Source organism: Nipponia nippon, unplaced genomic scaffold, assembly GCF_047370975.1.
Source record: "Nipponia nippon isolate SJK-2023a ecotype South Korea unplaced genomic scaffold, ASM4737097v1 scaffold_1, whole genome shotgun sequence".
NCBI classification, from domain to species: Eukaryota; Metazoa; Chordata; class Aves; order Pelecaniformes; family Threskiornithidae; genus Nipponia; species Nipponia nippon.
In genome coordinates, this window is record NW_028262290.1 from 141,822,562 (window position 1) to 141,839,977 (window position 17,416).

General features: G+C 35.0%; 1 protein-coding gene across 13 annotated transcripts in view; it reads right to left on the minus strand.

The window, feature by feature from the left end:
* The window catches only part of AKAP9 (A-kinase anchoring protein 9), a 119,632-nt gene that overhangs the window by 64,971 nt on the left and 37,245 nt on the right, over window positions 1-17,416 (minus strand). For 7 of the 13 annotated variants that reach the window (XR_015708309.1, XM_087775141.1, XM_087775185.1 and 4 more), the window contains exons 4-12: window positions 14,304-14,357; window positions 13,727-13,897; window positions 11,014-11,169; window positions 9,865-10,062; window positions 6,691-9,129; window positions 4,889-5,102; window positions 4,022-4,101; window positions 2,215-2,353; window positions 1,671-1,792 (exon numbers count right to left, since the gene is read on the minus strand). Coding sequence is in view for 12 of the 13 variants with exons in the window: in XM_087775141.1 (XP_087631267.1) it covers window positions 1,671-1,792; window positions 2,215-2,353; window positions 4,022-4,101; window positions 4,889-5,102; window positions 6,691-9,129; window positions 9,865-10,062; window positions 11,014-11,169; window positions 13,727-13,897; window positions 14,304-14,357 (3,573 nt within the window). In the remaining variant the exon portion in view is untranslated. Of the gene's footprint in view, window positions 1-1,670; window positions 1,793-2,214; window positions 2,354-4,021; window positions 4,102-4,888; window positions 5,103-6,690; window positions 9,130-9,864; window positions 10,063-11,013; window positions 11,170-13,313; window positions 13,470-13,726; window positions 13,898-14,303; window positions 14,358-17,416 lie in introns of those variants that run through there. The other 6 variants (XM_087775168.1, XM_087775176.1, XM_087775132.1 and 3 more) reach the window with 4 other exon arrangements.

A 17,416-nucleotide genomic window follows, 5' to 3' on the forward strand; every position in this document is an offset into this window, starting at 1 on the left:
TGAGTGCAGTGGCTGCGTGGTGCTTAGTTGCTGGCTGGGGTTAAATCATGGCAATATTCATCACTACACGTGACCTGCAACCATCTCTAGACATAATTGGTTAGAGTACTCTATTTAATACATGGAAATACCTAACTCCAAATTTACTGATGAAAATCTTTCTTTAGGAATCCCAGGCCCCTGAGATGAATGCAAAAGTTTGAAGCAAGGGAGACAACCTTGGTGGGGCAGGATCAGGTTAGGTAACAAACTGGACATGAACAATTTGGTGGTGCTTGGTAGGATACACCAAGGAGTGCTGAGGGAGCTCGCCTATGTTATTGCGAGGCCATTCTCAATTATCTTTCAAAGGTCATGGTGATTGAGGGAGGTTTCTGAGGAGTAGATAAAAGCAATCTCTTCAAAAAGAGAAAGAAGAAAGATTTGAGGAACTACAGGCAAGTCAACCTCACTTTGATCTCTGGGAAGGTGACAGAGAAAATAATTCTGGAAACCTTTTCCAGACACATAAAGCCAAGAAGATACTCCATTTGGGAGTAGTCTGTATGGATTTATGAAGGGGAAATCATACCTGACAAACCTTTTGGCACCACCTGCCATTACATGCCCATAGACAAACTGATGAAGAATGGGACGGTGAGGCCGACTGAAAACTGGCTGAACTGCTGGGCTCAAAAGGTTGTGACTGGTGGCACAAAGTCCAGCTGGAAGCCAATAACTAGTGGTGTACCTAATGAGTCAATACCAGAGCCAATACTGTTTAACCTTTTCATTAATGTCCTGGATGATGGGACAAGAGTGCACCCTCAGCAGGTTTGCAGACTGTACAAAACTGGGAGGAGCAGTTGATACACTAGATGGTTGTGCTGCTGTTTCAAGAGACCTCAACAGGCCAGAAAAATGGGCTGAGAGGAGCCTCATGAAGTTCAACAAAGGCAAATGCCAAGTCCTGCAACCTAGAGAGGAAGAGCCCTGTGCACCAGTGCATGCAGAGGACCAACCAGCTGGAAAGCAGCTTTGCAGAAAAGAACCTGGAGTCCTTGGTGGGCACCACATTGAACAGGAACCAGCAATGTGCCATTATGACACAAGTCCAACAGCCTCTTCAACTGCATTAGGATGAGCGTTTGCCATCAGGTCAAGGGAGGTGATCCTTCCTCTCTACTCAGCATTAGTGAGACACACCTGAAATGCTGGGTCCCGTGCTGCACTCCCAGTATAAGAGAAAAATGGATATACTGGCATGAGTCCAACAAAGGGTCACAAAGGAGATGGGGGGCTTGGAGCACTTGTTGTACAAGGAGAGGCTAAGAGAGCTGGGAATGTGTACCCTGAAGAAGATAAGGTTGCCCACCAGGCTTGTGGAGTCTCCATCCTTGGAGATATTCAAAATTTGGCTGGACACAGTCTTGGGCAACCTCCTCTAGCTGACCTTGCTTTGTGCAAGGGGTTGGATTTGACAGACTCGAGGTGCCTTCTAACCTCAGCCATTCCACGATTCTGTGACAGGGGTAGCAGCTTTCCCCACTTTGTCAAATCATTGCCTTGCTCTGCCACTCAACCAGGATACATAAACACAATTTCAAACACATTCTTCACTCATCCAGAGGGAATTCAGGCAACGAAGAAAATGTAAATGCTCATATACTCATATACTATAAAAAGTTTACCTGTTCACAATCCTTCATCAGCTGTGTTTGAAGTGCTTTCAGCCTACTGTATTCTTCCATTATCTTGTGTAGAAGTGCATCCATACGTTCTTGCACAGCTAAATTACACAGATAACCAGGGACTTTTAAAAAAAATGAAATCAAACATTTTACCATAAATTTTAATACAGTGAATTGTTCACAAGTTCTTCACTGAAGAATTATCTGATAAACATTACATATTATTGAAAGAAGTGAGGCCCCTTCCAAATTTAGGATGCATTTTTATATAGTATTGATATATATTAATCTTTTGGTAGAGCTGCTAGCTTCTTCTACAAAAGAAGGAGGAAAAAAAAACCCAACACTTTTTTCACCAATTTCCACTATAATGAAAACAGCATAAGAAAACACTCATAATAAAAAAGTCATTCAGAATAGCGAGGAAATCTCTAAAGCAGCTATTTAGGCACATTAAGTAGCACCTGAACAAAAAATTGTCAGTCTGAAATACTTGAAGTCAGTATTTTTTTTTTTAACGAGCATGATAGTACAATGCCATTACCTTCAGCTTGACCTCTGTGTATTGGTAATTCTACACTCAGTTTTCCTCTCACAGCAGCAGGTCTACGGAAAATATCCTGTTCCCTATCGCCAATTTCTACAGCAGCTGAAGAATGTTCATTCTGATTGTCACACAAAGCCTGCACAACAAATGAAACAAAGGGGAAAAAAAAGTGAAGAATTGTTTATTAATTTATCAATCACAATTCACACAGAAAAAAAGAAAAATAGGAAAAAACAGGAAAGTAGTATTTTGTGAGTATTATCTTCTGTGGAAATGATGGCATAGATGTTCTGTTGAGTCATAAGAACCTAGACAATCTTTAAAACTCCTGATAAAAGAAACAGGTATGGAAAGACTTTTCAGCTAAAACATAAATACATATATTTTGGCATGGCTATTTAATTTGGAACTGCCCAGTATTAAAATCTTGCATAGAAAGGCCTCCTTTATTAATGCTGAAAGCAAATTTACATTGTAAATAGCTCATTCTTGTAAACTGCAATTTTACTTGGAAGAAGGATTCCCTGTGGCAGAAATTTGTATCTTTTAGAGATTACAATTCATCTTGTTAAGTATTGAACAAATAGGATAAATGGGGATGGTGGAAGAAAACTCAAGCAAATCATAAACAGAATGCCTCATGTTTGTTGGTGCTATGTGGCCAGCAGAATAGCTGCTGTATTTACAATGAGTAGGGAAACAGAAGACTTATTCATATTATTTCTGAAGATAAATCATACTTGAAAAGAAACTTGGCCTGCCCAGAGCACACAGTGGGATTCAATATTTAAAGATTTTGGACTCAACAGACACCAAATTCAACTTAAAAAAGTAAAGTCATAATTTCTCCAAAAGCTCAACATGGAATCATACAGATCAGCAGTGTTATTCCCAGCTCTGAAACGAATAATGCCGAAGACTCTCATTCAGCTGCTGCTTTCTATGACCTATCATGGAGTCCTGCTTAATCTCTCCTACGTTCGCTCTCAAGTAAAAAAGTTCCGCTATCCACTTTCCCAAAAAGATGTTGGAAAAAGCCCAGCAAAGAAGGAAAAAAAAACCCAACGCCAAAACCAACCATTTGAAGTATTTGAGATTGGAAAACCATGGCTTATAATGAATGATGAAAGTAGCTTAATTTATCTAGAAATAAGGTTAATAAGTAACCTGATTGCTGGTCAAAAAGTACCTGTAAGGGCCATTGATTACTAGTAATCTACAAAAAAAGATATGGCAAAATAATATTATTGGTGGCCGATACTAGAATATGGACTAAAAATAAGCTTCATTTTTTGACTACAATATTTAGTTACTGAAAACAATATAGACAGCAATTTTGGTAGATTCTTAGACATTTTTAAGTCTTATAAAGCTATGCTGCAAGTGAGAAAGAAATTGCTATCTTATTGCAGATAAGAGCGTGATGTCCTGTGTACCAATATGTGCATGACATTAGACCTCTGTTAAATCAACAACTTATAGCCAGAGACATACAGAAGGAAAAAATTACCTCCAAACTAGCAGATACAAGACAAACATCACATAGAAGATCAAGACTAGGTATAACACAGAAGAATTGTCTGGACAAGGACATAAAAGAGTTTAGGAAAAAAATACAAAACCCCTTGCAATGTTATTTTGGAAGATCAGGTTTATCCATCTTTATTTTGAGATCAATGCAAACAGAAAAGCTGCAAAGAAAACCTGTTAAAAATAATGTAGAAAAATATGATGACTCACTATACACATAATTTTTTGTTTTCAAAATTTCCATTTTAAAAAAAGACTCTTTGTTCAGTCTTACCTGAGCAAGCCTAGAACATTCCTCAGTTACAGCTTCATTCAGCTTTTCTATAAGTCTTTGCGTAGATTTGACCTCATCATCTATGAATACAAATCATTCATATTATTTTTAAACACTATAAGCAAAACAACTTTTCAAAGGCCTAATTTCCTGCCTCGGTGAGGTTGCCTCTTCAGCTCTTAGAAAGGCATAGTTTTTTGTTCCTCTCTGTCTTGTTCCATCACAGACAGATTCAATTATTATGGTACAACTGCATGTTCAAGAGGAGTAAGTGGTAAGAAAGGGCTTTGTGTTTTAGTGAGCTCTAGAAAGATCAAACTTTATAGAAACATACTGGAGGGCAAAGAACTTATGCCAAAAAATTACACAAGGGCAAATCATGGAATAACAGAAAAAGCAGGGATAGAAAACCAGCATGATAACATAAAAGCTCACTGAGGCAAAAAGTAGTAGCAAAGCTTACTTAATGTGGGCAGGGACCCAATGCAGAAATTCAAAGAACAGAGAATTAAAGAAGCCCAAAAATATTTTGCTGATGCATTTGCTTATTTCAGTAAGGAATACAACCTTACAGGTGAACCTATTATACAGTTCTTTACAATTAATTGACCAAATACAAATAACAAAACATGAATTATAATACTTCGTATTCCTTCTTTTTTTAAAGTTATTACTTTTTTTTTTTTTAAGTACCCTGAGTAATAGACTACTTATAATGGGTAAATAATTTGGTACAAAACCACTTCAAAATGTTCTATAAAAACAATTTATTGGACAGCTACATGCACAAACTCTTATGTTTGTTTTCTTTTAAAGATACTGTTTTTCTTATGAAGAACTTCACTCCCATAATTCTGGTCAAGTTACCTGCTTGTTGAATTTTCAAAGTCTGGAGCTCCAGCTGATGCATTTTTTTAAGATCATTCATCTCTTGTAGATGACTACGTACAAGCTCCTCTTTAAGACTGCAAAGTGCACTCTCTTTTTCTGCTTTCAGGTACTCACGAACCTGGTCTACATGAGCTGAATAAACCAGGGATAGGCAAATGCGCTGTGCTTCCATCTGTAGCTGTAAATCAGTCTTCGAATGAAAGGACACATTTTACATAGAGTGAGAAACAAGAAAACAAAAAAGTCCCATCTTTGCAAATTTCTGAAATTAATAATGTGTTGAATGGAATGCTCCATATATGGTATGCATTAGGTAAGTTTAAATATACACAGTTAGGAAAACTGAATTGTAACAAAATAGTACGAAACTTCTTCAACTGCAAATAAAAATCAAACTAAAATCAACAAAGCTCAATAAGCTTCAATTCCTATTTTGCTGCAATAAAAACCCAACAAATTTTACCCCGATGAAGTGAGAGCAAAATTGCTACCAACAGAGTAAGTTAAGAAAGTTCACTCCAAATAGAGAAAAAAGGCTATTACTAGCAGACCTTAAAAACATTGCTTTCCAAGGCTTGCAGTTCTAGTCTGCTCTTTTGGGGATATTATTGCTAAAGCAAAAACATGTTTAGAATATGCCAGTAATGAGCTATTTTGAGTCCAAGTTTGAAAAGGTTTTTAGACACCTCTGGACCATAATGTCTTTTTAGTTCTATGGCAGGAAAATGCAAGACCCTTATTGCATCCTCGTTAAAAAAAATAAAATACATTATACAAGTTGTAGCTCTTTTCTGTAATCTCACAACTGTTTACAATGTGGCTTTGCTTGTGATTTTATTTCTTAGGAAATGAATGAACTACAACACAACATAAAATTAGGCAGTGGTGGCATTAGTTCACTGTTAGGTGGATTTTTAGAACACAAAAAAAAACCAATCTAAAAAAATAGAAGAAGACTCGTTAACATCTATTTCTACAGAAAACTTAGTTGCATACTTCTTGCAGCATGCTATTCAACTTAATCACTGTATATAAATGTAAAGCAAGATTTATGATTGCAGCACCTAATTAAATACTGGTAATTCAACATTTAGCTATTTTTATGGGCAAATAACAATCCTTTCCATACTACCTGCAATTCATTTACAATACCAAAAAATACAAGCAAAATTTCTCCAGCAAAAGATAGAGATTGGTTAGAATCACACAGTATGCATAACTTCCATATCTTCACACATTTCTCTTCTCACGCTCACATCCAGATACATGTCTTAAGAAGTGATAACTGCATATACACAAAAATTTTGATAATGGAAGATTAGTACCTCACAAGTTTGATATTTCACAAGTTTGATAAGAGAAAGTCAAGAGTTTCATGATCTCTTTATATTGTTTGAATGAGTACTTAGAGAACTGAAAAGCTAATCACAAATTAAAAAATTATGTCCTGAGTAAGTTTTCACCTCAAGTAAGTAAGTTAAATGCTCTATCAGAGTGTAAAGTGCTCTAGATGTCTTCTCCTTACCTTTTTTTGTTGTTTTTGATTTAATTAAATGTAAAGAAAGAGTATTTCTTTCATTGAAAAAATAGCATCCTCATACACATAGACTATAGTTATCATTCTGGTCATTCACGTAACCACTTTCAACCATTGGCCACAGTGCCACACAAGACCACACATCTGTACTTCAAAGAAGTAATAGGAAAAATATGATGCAAATTTCCAAGTGCAAATTTTCATAGGTAAATTATTTTCTATACTGCTTTACGTAACGTACCTGTTCTGATTTTAAGGCATCCACTTGCTGCTGAAGATTATTATTTTCACTCTGTGTAATGGCTATTAACGACGTTTCATCTGTCATCCTGTCTGTCATCCCATGCAAATGTTCTACAAGAGACTGCTGTTCTGGTTTCAACATTTGCTGAATATCCTTTCTTTTTGTTACCTCATGACTGATATCTTTACCTGAACCTAAATTTCCTCTTACATTTATTCCTTCATCAACTTTTTTCCTTGGACCAGGGGTTTTATTTCTACTTTCAGATGCTGGAGCAGCAGTCTTCAGAGCTTTTCCTTTAGAGCATTTTGTCTTAGGGTCATTATTTCCTCTCTGAGCATGGCTAATTATGACTTCTAGGTCTTTACATTTTGCTAGAACTTGTTCTTTCTCATCTTTTAAGGATTGAACTTTCTCATTTAAATGACAAATTTCACTATGCTTTGACTTCAACTGTTCAGAGAGATCAGAAAGTCTCAGGGATAATTCCAGTTTCTCACGCTGGGTAACTTCAAGCTTTTCCATAAGTTCTGTTGCATCTTTCTCAACAACTTCTCCAGCTTCAAATGTGTCTGCCCTGGACACCTGGATTTCTTTACTCCCTTCAAAACCAGAAGTTTTAGTTTTAAATAAAACTGGTCTATTGCTTTCTAAGTGGTGAAGTTTTTCATTCAAAGCTTTGAGTTTGCTTTTATATTCAGCTTCCTGCTTATTCTTGTTCTCTTCTAACTCAGTTTTTGCCTTCAGAAGACTTGCACATTCTTTCTGCAGCTCTTTATAATTAGCTTCAAGTTTCTTCTCAGTAAATAAAAAGGCACTCTTCTGCCTTTCGGTATCCTCTTGGAGCTGACCATTTTGGTTTTTAAGTTGCTCATTTTCAGTAATCAGCTTTTCTATTTTTTTTTGCAAGTCCAAAATTTCTGACTTACAGCTAACGCTGTTGTTAAAAATGACATTTTCTTCAGAGCTTACCAACATACTTTTTAATTTCTCTTCCAGAGTTTTGTTTTCCCCCTTAAGAAGGTTATTTTGTGTTTCAAGTTCAGAACACTTTTTTTGAAGGCTATCTTCTCTCTCCCTCATTTGTTCCTGCATCAACTCAGTTTTAAGCTGCAGCTCTTGAATTTCTTGTTCAAGGGTACCTTTTTCTTTTTCCTCTTGCCTAAGCACTTCAATCTCCTTCTGCAGCTCATGGATCTGAAGTGTCATTTCTTCAGATTTAGAATTTACAACAGACTGCTGTAAATCTTTTAGGTTTGAAATCTCTAATATCAACTGATTTTGCTTTGTGATTAAGTTGTCCTTTTCATATTGCATGGCTTCTATCTTTTGACTCATTTCATTTTGTACCTCATCTAACTGCTGTTTATGGTGCATATTCAAGGTATCTTTAAGGCTTTCTATATTCACCATGTGCTCTTTTTGTAAGTCATCTTTAAGTCTGGAAAGTTCCTCTTCATGACTAAAGAGAAGCTTTGTCCTCAGTCTCTCTAATTCTGCTTCTTGAGATTCTGCCATCCTGTCCAAAACTGCATCCTTCTCCCTTTCTAGCATTTCAAGTTTTATTTTGTAATTTGTGACTTCTGCCTCATGTTTTAATTCCAATTCCTTCCTAAATTCGGAGGCAGAAGCCAGTTGAGTTTTTAAATCTTCAATCACAAACTGGTATTTTTCAGCTTCATTTAATCTACATTCCATATCCACTATAGTTTGTTTGGCTCTTTGAACCTGCTCTCTTGAAAAATTTAGTTCTTGGAAAAGATCTTCTATTTTAGTTTGTTGAAGAGACTTCTCTGCTGAAATAACTTCCATCTGTTGTGACAATTCTTGCTTTATTTTCTCCCTTTCATTATCAGCATCTTGCAATTTCACATTCAATTCATTAATTTTAATATTCATTAAATGCATTTGATCTTCATTAACATTCTCATTCAAACATAGACTTGAAGTTTTCTCCAATTCTACTTTTTGCTGCAAAAGACGTTGCTCTATTTCCATTGCATGTTGCTTAATTAATTCTTGCTTCATTTGTACAATCTGCTGGCCATGCATTTCATCTAATTCAGCCTGAAGTTGTGCCAGTCTCCTTTGTGTTTCTAATTCCATTCTTTGCACAATGTCAGCTTCAGACTGGCTGTCTTTATAACATCGTTTCTGCAATTCTTCCACAGTTCCCATTAATTGTTTTATTTCATCTGAACATTGTCTTTCTTTCTGTTTGTAGGTGGTAAGTTCAGCTCTCATATTACTTATCTCCTGGTTCTTTAGTGAAATCTGTTCTTTCAATTCTTCAAGTAATTTACTGACATCTGATAATTTTTCCTTAAGCTGAAATGAATTTTTTTCTTCTTCTCCAAGTTTTGCTTCCAGCTCTTCAACCAATGCTTCTTTTTCTTGTAGTTTACTCAAATCTTCTCCCTCATTTTTGTGTTTTTCCTTTAAAAAATGAGAAAACCATGTTCTTATTTTTAGCTCATTATCTGAACATATAAGAACACTTATAGACTTAGCTATTTAAACACAATGCCTTTCTTTAGAAGGCTAGTCATCATTTATAAAAAATAAATATAAATTATTTGTTGACCTCATTTGGAGGTTTTCTGTACTTTTGGAATAAGTGAAATTCCCTGCCCGTCCCCCCTGCCCCCCCCCAAAAATCACTTCCATTTTTGCCAGTTGTGCTCGGATGCTTAAAGAAAAAAAAAAACAACCCTTTGTCTGTTGTCACTTCTAATGACATTTAGTTTTTTTAGGTACTTTTAAGATGTTTTCCATGAAGGATAATTTAAAAAAATGTACATGAAGAAAAGAATTCATTCTTTCCTTAAAACAGAAAACATTGTTCAAGCAGGTTATTTTAATTTTTTTTCCTAACAAAATAACATCATTTAATGAAGGCATTCTAATATACAGTATAGTTTCATCATCTCTTGTAAACATTTCTGCAATTTATTAAAACATGATACATAATACTGACATAAAAATTTCAGTTTTAAATTATACACATATGTGTTAGTAAACAGAAGCAGTCTTAAAAACTTAAAATCTTTGTATGCATTATATGCAGTACACTCATAATCTGTGCTTTGGTCCTTAAATTTCAAAGGAACTACAAAATCCTGAAAAGAAAAGAGAGATTAGGAAAAGAGATCTTTCTAGTAAGGAACATACCACTTCATATGTTGTGATTTTGTCTTGAAGACGTGTAATCTGCACTTCAAATTCTTCATTCTTTTTTTGATAATTCTTCAGCAGACATTCTTGCTCTTCTAGCTGTTGCTGATGTGAAAGTATCTGTTGCTTGGCTTGCAATAAATCAGCAGCTGTGCAACTATGGCTGGTGTTCCTTAGGGCTTCACTTGCCTGCAACTTGAATGTTAAAAAAATAAAACCTAAAATACATCAAGTTTTTCAGAAAAAAGCTTGCACTACAGAAAGAGCAATCTTTACTTTCTTTTTCCACATCACAAGCCCAAAGACTATTGCAAAATTTTATAAGTTCTTTTAGAAGGAACTGAAATATCCTTATTCTTTTGGGATGGCCAAACGATACAAAATATTTAATATTGTTTTATGGTGAGCTAGCACAGGACAGCAGTGTCTCAAAAACAATTCTAACTAGTAAAATGAACTAGTTTGTAGTTACTGTCTCCAAAATCAGATTTTTAATAATAAAAACTTGGCTTCAGAATATAATCCAACTGACGCTCGAAAAAGCTATATAAAGTACTTAAACAGCACAAAATACTACAATATTCAACTGCAACACTGTAAACTGTAGTCATGTAGATTAACAGTGTCCATGGCACCTCAATCACCAGTACTTTTTAAAACAAATGCTTCTCTGAAACTTGACTTTGTTATTTAAATTACCTTCAAATAACACCACAAGAGGCATGTTTTACCCAAAAATATAGGAAGGACTGGAGCATGAAATGGTGGCCCACTAAAGTTGATGGCTGGTTGTTTTGATTTCAAAGGGAACAGGTTGGATTTCAGCCCAAAGCTCTGAGAACTAATTACACAAGTGTTTTCCCCTAAGATAAGTGCCATCATCCAGTATTTATCAGATGCTATCACCACATACTGGAGAAGAAAACAGACTAATCTTTATTATTTTATAATGAATTGGTACAATAAACCAGGTACTATAATGATAACTGTAGGATCGGTAAAGTGACTGCTGATTTATACTAAGAAACCAATTCTTAAAAAATGCACAAAAAATTCTGTGTTTCTGCAGGAAGTAGCCATTTATAGACCCTCCAAGGTGACACCAATTTTCAAACCTAAATAAATATTGGTAGCGCTGTAACTTACATGCTGAAACTGAATTTGCAGTTTTTGACTTTGTTCAGTAAGCTCTAAGAACTCCCTCATAGTTTCATCCTTTTCTTTCCGTGCCTGCTGTAGGTTAGTAGTGAGCTGAGTGATAATGTCATCTCTTTTTTTGATAGCAGCTTCAAATTCTTGCAGCTACAAAAGATAGAATTTAAACTATTAGTGCACATCAAAGCCACAGACAAAAAAAATACTAACTTATTCTAGTTAAGCAGGAATACGTCATCCCTAACCTCTCCATTTAAAAGATGTCACACAGACCTACCAGAACATTTATGTTTTCACAAACTCTATTTGTAAATACTTCAGAAACAGATTTTTTCCCCCTCATTTAACAATATATGACCTCTCCATAAAATATATTTATCAAAGAACAAAATCTGAACCTTTAAGAAGGTTAATCAGTTAAATATATAAATTGTTTTCAAACTAAAAGCGTGGCCACGTAAACAAGCCATCATAAAGGATGGCCAGAGTATCTACTTACGGTGTTTCAACAATTTTGTACAACTACTCATGTCCACACACTCTTTCCACAATAAATGCAAGCTATAAATAAATTGCATTCATCGTACTAAAAGCATATAATAGATACCATGCAGTATCCTACACTGTGAACCCAAAGAAATTATTCATAACTACATGAGAAAAATCAGCTCAAGCTGCAGAACTGATACAGTGTATTTAATAGATGGATCTTTTGTAATTTGTAATGATGAAGAAATTATAAAAGTACAGAAAAAAATCCTTTGCAACTGTTTTGTTTTTTGCAGGATTACACTCAGGCAGCCAGAAATTCTACAATATTAATTGGGACTATTTTCATGTGCAATTAAATATTAATATAAGTAGATGTTACTCACTTTAAAGTCACTTTGTCAATCTGAACTCATTCAAGTCTAGTGGAAGCTTCATCTCTACATATTGCAAATTTCTTAAATTATCAGTCACCTTCTGTAACTGTTTTGTTTACAATGCTCCCAAAAAGAAGCTTCTCCAGGTTATATACTGAGTCTTGAAGTAACATTATAATGCTTCCAGATAAAGCTTACTGACTGAGGGGATAGGGACATTATTCAGTGGGACCTAAAAACAAGAAGTGCCTTAAACAAGCCAAACTATGCAAAGTATTTGAGAAAATTCAAAGTTCTTTTCAGAACACTGCAGTGAACTCCTACTTTAAAAGCATGGATCTAGTGGAAATACTAGATGTTTGTTATAATAGAGAAAATTAAAATAGAGAAAATTAGGAACAGATCAGACACTTAAGTGTGTCATATCATTCCTTTTGCACCTTTTCAATGAAACTGAATAACTATATTTATCTGTTCTGATCCACACATTGTTATATGATAACTTTCAACTTTTTTTATTCAATCTTTTTCTTTAACAAACAGCCAGGACTAAAGCACACAACATATCTTCCTCACTCCCCTTTTACAATTCTTTTGTTTCTTCTGAAAAATAAACCATATGCATTTCTCAACCGAGATATTATGTGCTGTACCACTATCATACAAGAATATGCTGCCACTATTAAAATAGTATTGTCCCACAGCCTGTTTTGTTTTAATATATTTTTAGTTCATTTTAAAAATAGTAATCATAGCCATTTAAAAAATGCAAACATTTTAACTTTCATCTTTTTCAGGAAAAACTAACAGTAGTCACAATTGTGAGAAACTAAAATTATGCTTATGTTCTTTATTATTCTATAATTATGACTATCATGTTTAGCACAACATGTACAAGACACAGTAATTAGAAGCTAAGTTTGACCTAAAATGCAACACCAGAGATTCACCAACAGACAAAGGAATGATAAACCACCTCCTCCAGGGCAACCACTTAAAGACCACTCTACTATGGTGGAAAACATGAATTCCATTTTCACAGATAAAATACAAACGAAAGCAGAAAAAATTATAATTGTGCAACAATAATGAAGGTGAAAATGACTGAATATTAGAACAATTTTGGTATTCTGTAGTACTTTGCAAAAAATAGAAAGACAATGATGTAATCTGAATCCAAATTAAAAGAGAGAGATAAGTAAGACATGAAGCATGACAAAGCACTGACTTCAGTGCATTGCACCACTTCCTTAAACTGGAAGAATAAGTATTTAATATTCTTTACTTTAAAACCTATCTTCAAGCTCCAATGGTATTTCTGAAGTAAGAAATGCTTCCCTGTAACCCCAAGTTATTAGATGTTTACTAAAACATTCTGTCACAGTTGCCTTGTATTTCAGACTGTGAAGTCTGACATACAAATACCTTTTTGGTTCAAGGATCAACTCAGTTGTATCACTCCTCAGGAAGTAAAACCTGAGTTTTTTTGATCTTGGAGGAGCAGGAAGGTATTAAAGAAATGCAGTCTTTGCACAACTAGAGAAGAATTAGGGCTTTTCTTGAAGAAAATCGTCTTTCCGTTCCTGATTTGAAGAAAGTCACTGTGAAGAAGACTGGAATTTTAGTTACAAAATACAGAGAAAAAGGACACACGATGGAAATGCCATTCAAAGAAATACAGCGCATGGTATGTGACTGAAAGAAATTACGTGTAATTCTATACCACACACTGACTGCATTCTGAGCAGCTATCATTAAGTGTGAACTCTTTCCGGTGATGCTGTGTATTTTTGCATGTAACCGAGTAGCAAGCAGAAAGCAACATAAGGTAATTATACCTGTTGCAATCCTTCTGTACCATATGCTGCCCTCATTTCTTCTAGCTCTCTGTTTAGCTCTTCAATTTCTTGCTGCTTCCCAGCCAATTCATTCTCCATCACCTCTAGCTGCATGTGAGAGTGCTGCATTCCATGCTCAGAACAAATCTCTCCAACTCCAAATTCTTCTTCCTAAATCAATCCAAGTTCCTTAACATGCCATTTTTTAAGCTTTATCGCAGTAAGTAAATGCAAATATTAAATTCTGTATCAAATGCCACCTCAGTACATTAACATACAATACAGCATTGAAGATCTTATTGCCATGGTAACCTCCTTTGTTAGTATAATTCACACCTCAGAAGCACTGACATAAAGCGTTTCTGCAAGTTCTGCTTTATAATCTTAGCCTTAATAGAAGTAGTAAATTGTTTTGCATTTCAAGTTTAACGATACACTATATTAACAAACAATGCAGATGCAGAGCACAGCATGCAAAATAAAGTATTAGTCAGCGACATAGTTTTTGTTCAAGACAAATTGTTTGAGGTTTTTAGTATTCACCATTAGTATCACGATTCAATTTGCAATACTGTACCCTGATTAAGTCTGCAGGTATAGCTGTTCTTGTCACAAAACTGCAACCATTTACCTGTATAAAGACAATTTCTAAGTACATTATTATTTGAAATAAAGCTTGATTTCTATTTTCCATTCATTTGAATCTTACGTGATGATTCCTGCAGACCCACAGGAATTTTTATGCTACAAAAATTTGTTTCATTTGAAATACAAAATGGCTTTATATATAGTAAATTGTATCAAAGTAAGCATAGGTAACAGATAAAACACACAAAATTGCAAAAATAGGTACTACTGTCTAAAAACAAAAACCATATTACAAATTTAAACATCTAGAGAAAACAAAGGAATTCAGATTTAAAGGTCAATGCAAAGCTTTATACTTTAAATGATTAAAATGCAATACTATTGCATTTTAAGTCATATGTTTAATATTTCTATATATTACTAAACATAGTTATGCTTTCTAAAAGATATTTATACACCCCAAGATTTACTATTTCTGAAAGTCCCCAATCTCTCAATACTGGATGAAAGGCAGTATCATCGACTCTCATCCTAAATTTGGAGGTATTTCTTAGGATTGAAAAAGAGTAGAAATTATATATTTAACATAAGACATTTGGAAAAAATCCTCTTTCACTCACCTAACACTGCAACCCCTTTCAGCTTCTGTGAGAATTTTGGTTCTACAGACTGTGCAAACCAATAATGATGAACGTCCAAAAGACAAGCACAAGCCAAAGTAGCAGTTATAGGTTAAAAAAAAAAGAAAACCAAATGAAAATAATATGCTGTGTACTTGTGAGTAACCATAACAGACAGGCAGGCTTTTAAAACAGCAGACCAATGTTTTAAAATGAGAAAGCAAGAACAGCTGTATTTCCCCTCAGAGCTGTTTATTACATGAGAGCCTGAAACAAAAATAATGGTACTAGAGACGGAAAGGCATCATAGCATTTCAGACCCAAATATTCTGTTAACATCAAAAAAAGAAGCTATATTGCTCAGACATCTGCCATAGTCTAGATCAGGGCTTATTTACAAAGGACTATCATGCCTGAGAAAATCAATAAGTTACTTGACATGGAAGTACACTGTTAGAAATGGGATCAATATAGTCATGGAGTTTGTATTAAGAGAATGAATATACCTGCATTAGACAAGAATCTGCAGAGCTGACACAGTGCCCTTTCAATTCCTGCCTTCCTCAGTAAAAAGGAAGACACCAGAGAGAGATTACTACCTTATTTTAGAAAGAATGAAGAAAATTGCAGCAAACAGCAGTCCAGGCAACTCATAGAGGCACTGCACATCGTTTGTGTATTGCCAGATGTTCACTCTACATTCAGACATACAAGTGTCTACACAGCGCCTGGCACCAATGTCTTTATTCAGATTTTGGTGCTTGTCCCAGATTAATAACACCAGTAGTTTAATAGAAACACTATTATGAAATACTACTTTTCCTTTTTTTGTAACTCCCATTTTATTTAGGCTTAATTGATAAACATGCAGTGTATGATTCTTGTGATCTACCACAGTGGACACGCTTCTCTTCCTGTGAATCATTTCTGTGTGCAACAATCAAAGACTCTTAGATGCTTTATAACAAGAGCTACTAGGAAAGACATAAAAGACTTATCTCATTAGATGTTCCAGACGCCTTAGCAGCTGAAATTTCTACAAAAGACCTTTTACTTGTAAAACGGATTTTGCTATACACATTCAAAACAACTGTCTGGAACTTCAGAAATCCCACCTCATTTCACAGGAGCCTAGCTCTTAGACATCACAAAAGTGAACGACAGCAACACGGTAGTCCATGCTGTTTCTCATCTGATACCTTCTCTTTTCAAAGGCCTTTCTGGTAAAGTGCAAGTTGAAACATGCCAAGACAACAAACTGCACTGTAATCTGTGGGAAAAGCCGCCAGACCACCGCAGCAGGGTGCTGTGCTGATGGGAGCCTCGTGAGCAGCCTGGCAACTTCAGGCATGACAGAAATTCTGCTGTGTCAGAGCAGACAGACAGTTGGGGCTGAGTTATTAGCTTCAAAATATCTTAATTTAAAATTAATTTTTCATTCATCTGCAATATATGAAGACTGTAGTCCAGATACCAACTTTGGTGTTTAGAGATGTCTACACAAGGCCTATTGGACTTTTTGTCTCATGGCCCCAGCGGTTTACCCGTACAGAGATCTTCCACAAGCCCATAAATACTACTGACGTAGACTCTTATAATTTCTTCTTTTAAAGCTTTGCAGTTCACCTTTAACGCTGAAATGTCCTTATGCTTTAACGCCTTATGATGTGCTTAGTTACACATCCCAGCAAACAATTAAACATTTAAAGAAACAATCAAACCGCACAGCATTTTAAGATAATGGAAGCAAGGAGTAACAAGAGTTCTGGATATAATAGCATAAAGAAATAACCACAAAGTAAGAAAAAATTAAATTTTACAACACATTAGCTACTCAGGAGCAACTGTTTTGGTGAACAAAAGACATGAAAAAAGTGAAGGTTATGGAAGTCCCTCAAAGGACGTTCTGTCTGATTTTTCTTTCTTGCTTATATTTTCAAAATAATTCACAGAAATAGTATTTACTAATATTAAGTAAAATATAATTTGTAGTCTATTGGCTAAAAATAAAGGTATAATTTACATTTCATCATCATCACTTTATATGCTTAAGACAAACGAAAGAAATCTTCTTCCAGAGAAACACAAGGAAAACCAACTTCCACCACTGAATTAAAGCAGCGATTCATGACAATTGCCACCAGAGGTCAGGATTAAATTTATGAAATCACTGTACCCCTTTTAATGTTCCTTAGACCTTGGAAGACCTGAAACTGTACCTCAGAAATAGCAATAATAATAAATAATGTGTAACTACTTATAACATTAATGCCAGTACTACAGAGATTTCCCTTTATAAATACCAAATGCATGCTCAGCATAGATCAATACATACCGTTCAATCACTGACAAATGTAGAAAATACCTTAATGCATGAAAATAGTATAAACTATTACAGACCGGCAAGCAGACTTCTGATTTAAAAAGTGCTTTCATTTGGTAGTAGAAACATACAGAAGTATCTGAAATGGATTAACAATTT